The sequence below is a fragment of the Carassius auratus genome, chromosome 5 (genome assembly GCF_003368295.1).
Source record: "Carassius auratus strain Wakin chromosome 5, ASM336829v1, whole genome shotgun sequence".
Lineage (NCBI taxonomy): Eukaryota > Metazoa > Chordata > Actinopteri > Cypriniformes > Cyprinidae > Carassius > Carassius auratus.
Window position 1 is genome coordinate 2,864,673 of NC_039247.1, and position 9,941 is coordinate 2,874,613.

The 9,941-nt window shown below is 41.8% G+C and overlaps 1 protein-coding gene across 1 annotated transcript in view; it reads right to left on the reverse strand.

Annotated features, from left to right (window-relative positions):
• LOC113087155 (cytosolic phospholipase A2 gamma-like) overlaps nucleotides 1–2,447 on the reverse strand; it is a 174,283-nt gene extending 171,836 nt beyond the window's left edge. The window contains exons 1-3 of the mRNA XM_026255562.1: nucleotides 2,422–2,447; nucleotides 2,087–2,195; nucleotides 1,865–2,007 (exon numbers count right to left, since the gene is read on the reverse strand). Of these exons, the coding sequence (XP_026111347.1) occupies nucleotides 1,865–2,007; nucleotides 2,087–2,195; nucleotides 2,422–2,447 (278 nt within the window). The remainder of the gene's footprint in view (nucleotides 1–1,864; nucleotides 2,008–2,086; nucleotides 2,196–2,421) is intronic.
• Nucleotides 2,448–9,941: the final 7,494 nt, after the last annotated feature.

A 9,941-nucleotide genomic window follows, 5' to 3' on the forward strand; every position in this document is an offset into this window, starting at 1 on the left:
TAAGCATTTGTGAATCTTCTGTGCTTTTTAAATTCTGTGTGTGCATTTGTGAATTTTGTGTGCATTTGTGTATCCTGTGTGTGTATTTCTGAATTATGTGTGTGCATGTATGAATCCTATGTGTGCATATGTGAATGTAGTGTGTGCATTTATCTTTATTGATACTCTTTTGGCTCCATAGACCCCAAACTATACTCAGGGGCCAAGTGATGCTTATGATCCATGATATTGGTACAGATTTTGTGTCATAAACAACTCATGACTATATTTCAAGTTGGAAAAGACATTTAGCTCCCACTTTAAGTGAACCTTCATTCCCAGGTCATCTACAAGATGGATTAAAATGCTGATAAAGTCAACAAAAGATGAGACATAAACACGTCAGTATGATTAAAAAGTTCAAATGTAAAATAAATAATTTAAATAAAACACATAAAACATTTTTATTCTGTGGCACCTAAAAAAATCATTTGGAACCTAAGTTTTTTTCTTATAGGAGCCAATGGCTCCTTACTCGAATTTGCCACCCCAGTGCCTTTCTTCCCAGAAGTACATGATGAGCTCACCAAGTCGTGGACGGCACCTTTTACTGCTAGAAACTGGCCGGTGGCCGCAGCACCCCAGCCTGCTCGTCGCCAAGGGTGAGCCCCCGCGTCCGCCCCCACTCCAGCGCCGCAGCAGCCTCCAGTAAAGCAGCGTCAGCGTGGAGGTAAACCTGGTGGTAAACGCAAGAGCAAGCGGCCCTGAGACAGGCGACCCAGAAAAGGAGGGTTCTGCTCTTCGGGAAATGGTGAACACACCACTCCCTCCCCTGGAGGAGGGCCGGGAGGAGAATCTTTTGTTTCGTTTTTTCCCGCCGTTGGCCTCATGGCCGACGGTACCCAAATTCTCGACAAAAGAGCAATTTCCCTTATCTCTGGGTCCCAGGAGGGCACGGAAAGTTGCGGACAGCCAAACACCGGACCTCACTCATCCTCCTCCTTCGCCAGATGGCAGCAGCGGGCGGTCCGAGAGCGTCAACAAAGGCCCTACTCGCGCACCCTCTGTCAACCCGTGGAACCAGGTGAGCCCTGCACCCCACACTCGCATCACACTCAGGCCTGCTCACAAGCCGCCCGAGAGGGATCACTGTGTTCCACTTCCCTGCCCTACTGCGGGTACGGCTGTGGTTCTGCTGGTCCCGCTTGTACGGTTTCTAAGCGCCTTGTCAGCACTACCCAGCCCGTCTCACTGGCTCCTGCGGACCATCAGCCTCGGCTATGCGATTCAGTTCACCCGGCGTCCCCCCAAGTTCGGCGGTATTCGCTTCTCTACAGTGAAAGTGTTCGATGCCCCTGTTCTGCGGGAAGAAATCACAGTCCTACTGGTGAAGGACGCGATAGAGCCGGTCCCTCCAGCCGATATGAGGACGGGGTTTTACAGCCCTTACTTCATTGTACCCAATAAAGGCGGTGGGTTTCGACTGATCTTGGATCTGCGAGTTTTGAACCGGGCTACCGTTCAAGATGTTGACGCAGAAACGCATCTTCCGGTGCATCCGTCCCCAAGATTGGTTTGCATCGATCGACCTGAAGGATGCGTACTTTCATGTGTCGATCCTTCCGTGCCACAGACCTTTTCTGCGGTTCATATTGAGACCTAAGCGGTACTCGTATGCGTATAGTCCACAGTATAGCCTTAGAGCCTGTGTTTCCCCGGCAGATTTCTGCCTTCCCAAGAGGGTTTTTATCACCTCAAATTTCTCCTTATACTCCTAAACGGATGCTATATGTGTATTTGCCTCCGAGACCTTATTGTGTGTGTGTGTGTGTGTGTGTGTGTGTGTGTGTGTGTGTGTGTTTTTGTTTTTTCTCAGGGTTTGTACCAGGCGGATCCAGAGACTCCGCTCAGATAAAGGATGCAGTCCAGAAGACCCTCTTTATCAAGCTGAACCAGGGATCCCAGCAAACCAACCATGGCCCTTTGTCCTCCTCCAGAACCCAGTAATGCAATGTTTGGCACTTCATCCTGAAATGCACACAGTCTGAGTCTGCATTCATCAGCTATGTTATTTCAAGAATGAATAGCCAGGCAGATATACACTAACCTCACTGCAGTGTGTCTCAAGGTTCTCCAGGGTTGTAAAAATAGATTTTCTCCTGTTGACTATAAAGTCTTCCTCATCCTTATTCAATGAGTGTTTGATTCTCACCTCACTACTGCAGCAAAGACACAGACAGACTGACCAGTACTGAACATCTCTTACTGCTATTTAACACATCTGAATATTCTAAATTTCAATATAATTAAGTCTAAGGCCATTAATCGTCAGAAATAACATAACATTTATTAGATGCCAACTGTGTAAATAATACAACACAGTACTTATATAATGAAGTGCACAGCTTCCATCATTCTAGAGATCCGAGCAGGATTACATACCTTTCCTGAAGATTGAATGCACTCATCTGTAAAACAAATGTTGACATTTTGAAAACTACAAGAAATTAAAGTGTACCTAAGAATGCAAATATGGTAAGACTTTTCCACCATCCATCCAGCCATCCATGTCGACATTAAACATGTCAAATTCAAGTAAATAGTCAAAATTAGTCCAAACTTAGACTAATAGACACAAAAGCAAATAAAACCAAAGATTTGTGTGAAGTTTAGCTAAATATAAGTGTTTCTGCTTATAAATTAATGGCTGTTATTAAAAGATAAAAATGAAATATTTATTATTATTTAAAGATACTTTTAAATATAATATTAAATGGCCATATTAGGATTGTTCAGCCATGAAGTCGCCTCCTTATCACACCCTTGAAAAATTATTAATGTGAAAACTTTCAAATAAAAATTACCTGCATAATTTTTCACTTTCATACTGATTATTTATACTATAGTGTGCAGGTCATTATCATGTTATTTAATTTAGTAAAGGTCTAATTACTGAAAAAGACTGGATTCACATACCAATTATAATAACATTTAAGCAGTTTAATTGCCCCCATTGCTGAAAATACATTAAATAAAGCTTTAAATTATATACTCACTGTTCTTAGTTTCGTAAAATCCTCAGACTTCAGTAACAAATCTTGGGTCGGGCAGAAGTTGCTCTTTTATAGGGCTCTGAAATGAAACTGCAAGTCTAGACACGTATGAAATCACACGGGTCTACAAAGAATCTACAAGGATTTTCTTCCATGTAATTTACTTGATAATGTAATTTCAGAGATCAGATAAATAAAGACATCAGAATTGTTTTGACTGTGTACTTTACGTTTGACATAGCCAACATGGTTAATCAGTGAATATTATGAAAGTTTAGAATGAAATTATTCTATTTTTGAATTTCCATTTGTGTAACAGACAACAGGTTGAATATGTTGGTCAGGTTTTGATTGTAGGGCTATTTATTTATATATCCCACTTTAATTATTATTATTAATTATATCCACTTTTGTTAAAGGAAAGTCATATTAGAAATTTGTTACTTTCATGCCGTCTTTTATTTCGGCTGTTTTATAATCTTGCCCCAGATTTTCATGAAAATCCAGCATTGTGTGATTTAATATATATATATATATATATATATATATTAGTGCTGTCAATCGATTAAAAAAAATTAACTAATTAATCGCACAATTTTTTAAAATTAATCGCGATTAATCGCGATTAATCGCAATTAACAGACTGAAACTTTTTGGATATGTAAATGTAAAATGTAAATAATTAATGTAAACTCAAGACAAAGAAACTATTTAAATTCAAAATATGATTGCTTATTGGAATTTTTGTTTAACTTGTAACACAGATTTTCTCATGTACCTACAACATGCCTGCAATAAACCATCAATATCCTCCAAATTAACTGTTGGCTTGAAAGCCATATTTATTAAAGAAATAAAAACACAGGCATGTAAGTATCATTTGAATTTCAAAACAATCAATGCCAATAAAAAACAAAAATGATTTCCATGTTGAATTCTAAGTGGACTGCAAAAAAATTCCAAAGTATAGTCATTGCCAGTGCTTTAAGTGGGCTGGTACACACAGGTACTCAGTACCGCCACTTCCAAATATAGCTCTTGAGCGTACCGCCACCTCTCCGTGCGCCCAGAACGTGCTTGTAGCGTACCGGTACGCTCATTTGGACATCTGTTTTAATAGAGGTTTTAATCTTTTACCTTCACTGCCGATTTTCAGAGCGCCCTTCACAATGCAAGCTTCCTAATTCATCCCACCCAGGGCAGAAACTACATTACCCATTCACCCTTAAGTTATACAAGTGAATAGCGCATGTGTCGCTTTTCCCACTGTTAAGTGTCAACAACTCAACGTGGCCGGAGAAGGTGTGTGAAACTCGTTGTGAGTTATACTAAAGCAAAATCTTGAGTATTTATTGTCTGATAAACATTACAAACTGTCTGCGGAGGTTGAGTCGTCCTGCAGCCCCCGCTGGCTGTTCATTGGCTGCAGCATCTTTTTTCTAAGTTCTAAAAAAATACCGTAGACGGCAAGGCACAAATTTAGATATTCATTTATCTAATTAATCTATAGCCTATGCACAAAGACAATATGATCTTTTTGTCCCATTTTTGTTTTAAAGCTTGATGAAGAGAGAGAGCGCAAGTTGCTGCAGCTGCGAGGAGGACATTGATGCACGCGCACAGGAGTGATTGACAGTTCGCGGCACTGTGTACAAAAAATACTCCGCTACACAATTATTTCGTTATTTTCGCTTAAGCTTATTAACGTTAGCGTTACAGAAAGGTCTGATTTACGCACTGTTACAGACATTGTTTTTTTTGTTTTTTTTTAAACAATGATATTTGAGTTCATGATTTTAATGTTGCTGTTTCTTGTGGCAGACTAAATGAAGAGTACTAATGTTTCTTGTGGCAGACTGAAGAGTAATCCGGCAGAGTTTTATACTGAAACTTTCCGCCTAAAAGTCCTTCCTTGGTCTTATCCATATTTCTTTGCACGTTGAACACACATAGGCCACAACTGGAAATAAAAAAAACTGCAACCGCGTTAATTGCGTTATTTTTTTTTAACGCGTTAAATATTTCAAATTAATCGAATGCGTTAACGCGCTAATTTTGACAGCACTAATATATATATATATGATATTTCAGTTTTACTAAATTTATCTCTTAGTTCTGGCATGAATTGAAAACCCTAAAAAGATTTTATCCAAAAGTGTGCAGTTTATTGTTCTTCTTTCTTTTTTCTCAAGAAAGACTTTGCTACTTTGTTAAGGAATTTAGTGAAACCAGTTTGAACTTTTACAAAATTTAGGCATGTGGGACTGATAAAGATGGTTTGAACATGATTTGTCTGTTTCTCTTGAATTTTTAGTGTTGAGTACAATGAACATGTAACCCACTCAAATAATTTAGTTGATGGATTGTTGGAATATATCAGAATATATGTCAATATTTCTGTTAATTGAGAATTTGTTTTTTATGTATGTATGTATTTTTCTTGCTTAATGCATAACATGTCATATTAATTTTAAAATATTTGTATTTAGAATTAACTACTAAACCAGTGCATTGATGGTTGCTGACATTGTGCGCCAGCTCTTGGTGAGAGAAATGCGAGTCGCATTTTGGCTGCCGCTTAATCTTTTCAATCCTCGCCATTTATTCTTTAAATATACAGGTGATTCTCAATAAATTAGAATGTTGAGGAAAAGTTAATTTATTTCAGTAATTCAACTCAAATTGTGAAACTTATGTATTAAATAAATTCAGTGTACACAGACTGAAGTAATTTAAGTCTTTGGTACTTTTAATTGTATTAATTATGTTGGCAAAAGATTAGAATACTTTATAAAACCAATATAAAAATATTTAGTGAATTGTTGGTCTTCTAGAAAGGATGTTCATTTACTGTACACTTACCTAAAGGATTATTAGGAACACCATACTAATACTGTGTTTGACCCCGTTTCACTTTCAGAACTGCCTTAATTCTACATGGCATTGATTCAACAAGGTGCTGAAAGCATTCTTTAGAAATGTTGGCCCATATTGAAAGGATAGCGTCTTGCAATTGATGGAGATTTGTTGGATACACATCCAGGGCACGAAGCTCCCGTTCCACCACATCCCAAAGATGCTCTTTTAGGTTGAGATCTGGTGACTGTGGGGCCATTTTAGTACAGTGAACTCATTGTCACGTTCAAGAAACCAATTTGAAATGATTCGAGCTTTGTGACATGGTGTATTATGCTGCTGGACGTAGCCATCAGAGGATGGGTACATGGTGGTCATAAAGGGATGGACATGGTCAGAAACAATGCTCAGGTAGGTGGTGGCATTTAAACGATGCCCAATTGGCACTAAGGGGCCTAAAGTGTGCCAAGAAAACATCCCCCACACCATTACACCACCACCACCAGCCTGCACAGTGGTAACAAGGCATGATGGATCCATGTTCTCATTCTGTTTAGCAAAATCCAGACTCATCAGACCAGGCAACATTTTTCCAGTCTTCAACTATCCAATTTTGGTGAGCTCGTGCAAATTGTAACCTCTTTTTCCTATTTGTAGTGGAGATGAGTGGTACCCGGTGGGGTCTTCTGCTGTTGTAGCCCATCCACCTCAAGGTTGTGTGTGTTGTGGCTTCTCAAATTCTTTGCTGCATACCTCGGTTGTAACGAGTGGTTATTTCAGTCAAAGTTGCTCTTCTATCAGCTTGAATCAGTCGGCCCATTCTCCTCTGACCTCCAGCATCAACAAGGCATTTTCGCCCACAGGATTCCGGCATCCTGGATGTTTATCCCTTTTCACACCATTCTTTGTAAACCCTAGAAATGGTTGTGCGTGAAAATCCCAGTAACTGAGCAGATTGTGAAATACCCAGACCTGCCCGTCTGGCACCAACAACCATGCCACGCTCAAAATTGCTTAAATCACCTTTCTTTCCCATTCTGACATTCAGTTTGGAGTTCAGAATATTGTCTTGACAAGGACCACACCCCTAAATGCATTGAAGCAACTGTCATGTGATTGGTTGATTAGATAATTGCATTAATGAGAAATTGAACAGGTGTTCTTAATAATCCTTTAGGTGATTGTATATGTACTCAATACTTGGTAGGGGATCATTTTGCTTTAATTACTGCCTCAATTCGGCGTTGCATGGAGGTGATCAGTTTGTGGCACTGCTGAGGTGGTATGGAAGCCCAGGGTCAAGCCCATAGATTCTCTCTGTGGTTCAGGTCTGGAAAGTTTGCTGGCCAGTCAACCACACCAACACCATGGTCATTTAACCAACTTTTGGTGCTTTTGGCAGTCTGGGCTGGTGCCAAATCCTGCTGGAAAATGAAATTAGCATCTTCAAAAAGCTGGTCAGCAGAAGGAAGCAAGAAGTGTTCCATAATTTCTTGGTAAACGGGTGTAGTGACTTTGGTTTTCAAAAAACACAATGGACCTAAATATGTGTGTATGTGTGTACCTAAATATGGAGCAATAAATGTGTGTGTGTGTTGTGTATTGTAAGAATGGGTGTTGGCTAGTCAGGCAGGCCCATTTTGAATGTAGCTTCAGCTGGAAAGACGCTCGAAAAAAACATAAAAAATAACCTATATCCACTTATTGAAAACATTTATGAGTACTTCTAGACTCTAGCTGTGCAGCTACTACATATCTTTTCTCATCTAAAAAATGTGTTCAGGGGTTTCATGACACTTTAAAACTGATTTCGGTGTATGTGCCTTATTCAAGTAGTGACTAAATTGAGATCTAAATTGAATACACAAGTGCAGACACATTTCATAGACACATTTTTTATATTCTGTGTTTAGAGTGAGATCCTGAACCAGAGACTCCAAATACTGTAATTGTTCCAATACAGATGGGTCGGAGACAAGAGACCACTGGTAATGGTTTTATTGGCACAAGCAGATGTGAGATGAGTGACTGAGATGAAACCAGGAAGTGATAGTCAACAGTAGTCGACAGCTGGTACATCCGAGGGTTCCCCTGACCAGGGGAATAGAGGCAGATGGTAGCCGAGTACGCACTGGAATGGTGTGAGTCCGGTGGATGGCTGGCGCAGGGAGTTTTGTGCGTACCCATCCCAGGTACTGGTTCCAAGAATCCTGGTGGCCATGACTGAAGGTACGGAGGAAGTGACCGATCTCTTGGATCTTCCTCTCCGTCTGCCCATTCGACTGTGGATGGTACCCTGATGATAAGCTGATGGCCACACCTAGGAGTGAGAAGAAAGCCTTTCAGACACGTGAGATGAACTGAGGTCCTCTCTCTGACACGATGTCTTCGGAGATACCAAAGTACCGGAATATGTGTTTGAACATGAGCTCTGCGGTTTCCATGGCGGTAGGTAGTCCCTTTAAAGGAATCAAACGACAGGATTTAGAGAATCCATCAACAACCATAAGGATACAAGTACATCCCTTCGAAGGTCTGTGATGAAATCCACTCTGAGGTGTGACCATGGTCAGCTGGGAACTGGCAGAGGTAGGAGCTTGACTAATGGTAGGTGATGTGGGCTCTTCGAGATGGCGCATTCCGTACATCCTTGCACGTACCTCCTGACGTCAGATGCCATGTTGGGCCACCAGAAGTGCTCTTTTAGCAGCGAGAGGGTTTCAATGACCCCTGGGTGGCCAGTGCCTAGTGAGGTGTGAGCAGAGTGGATGAGTGGAGTGTGCAGAGTCCTGTTGATGTACTGTAAGCCTGGTGGGTAACCCGGTGGAGCATTTTTGGAGGTATCGGAGGAGGGTATGGTTTCTGTGGACCAGGAGATCGGGCGGACGATGAGCTTTTTGGGGAGTATCGCGTCGGGTTCTTCCGGGCTTTCCCTGGGGTGAGTAACAATGGGACAAGGCATCAGCCTTGACATTCTTGGATCCGGGGCGATAGGAAATCGTGAAGTTGAAACGGGTGAAGAACAAAGCCCAATGGACTTGTCGGGGGTTGAGTCTCTTGGGCATCCATAGATACTCCAAGTTCTTATGGTCTGTCAGTACCAGAAATGGATGTCTCGCTCCATCCAACCAATGCCTCCACTCCTTGAGTGCTAGATTGATGGCCAGAAGTTTGCGGTTGCAGATGTCATAGTTGGCCTCCGCCGGGTTGAGCTTACGCACATGGGTGGATTCTGCTGGGGTTCTCCTGCTGCTGGTAAAGCACCACTCCAACTCCTTTGGTGGAGGCATCGACTTCCACGGTGAAGTGGAAGCAGGGGTCCAGGACAGAGACTTGGGCTTATTCCGGAGGAGGCTGGTAAGGGGACTGGTAATGGAGCTGTAGTCTTGGATAAAGTGGCGGTAGAACTTGGAGAAGCTGAGGAATCATTGGAGTTCTTTGATGGTAGAGGGTGTTGGCCAGTTCCTGATGGCATCCACCTTCACCCTGTCCATCCGGATGCCACTGCTATCGATGTTGTATCCAAGGAACTGCACTGAGGGCCGGAGGAAGGAGCACTTTTCCACTTTCCGGTAGAGTTGGTATTCTCTCAGGAATTTTAGGACCTCCGCAACGTGGTGACGATGTTTGGTCAAGCTCCGGGAGTAGATGAAGATGTCATTGATGTATACCAGGACGAATTTGTGGAGGAACTCCCGGAGCACCTCATGGATGAAATCCTGGAATACCAAGGGGGTGTTGACCAGGACATATGGCATCACAAGTGTCCAGTAGGTGTGATGAAAGCTGTCTTCCACTCGTCCCCTTCACGTATCCGGATGAGGTTGCACACACTGCAAAGGTCCAACTTGGTGAAGACAGTGGCACCATGGAGATGTTCGAGAGCTGCTGGGACGAGAGGAAGTGGATACCTGAATTTCATTTGTGAACAAGTCAGTCTATTGTTCGTTATCTGGCTCGGCTCGGTGTTCATCTTCAATTCTCTCGGTGTTCATCTTAAGTTCTCTCTTCACAGCAGTTCAGTCAGTGTACTGTTTGAGTACATGAATTACT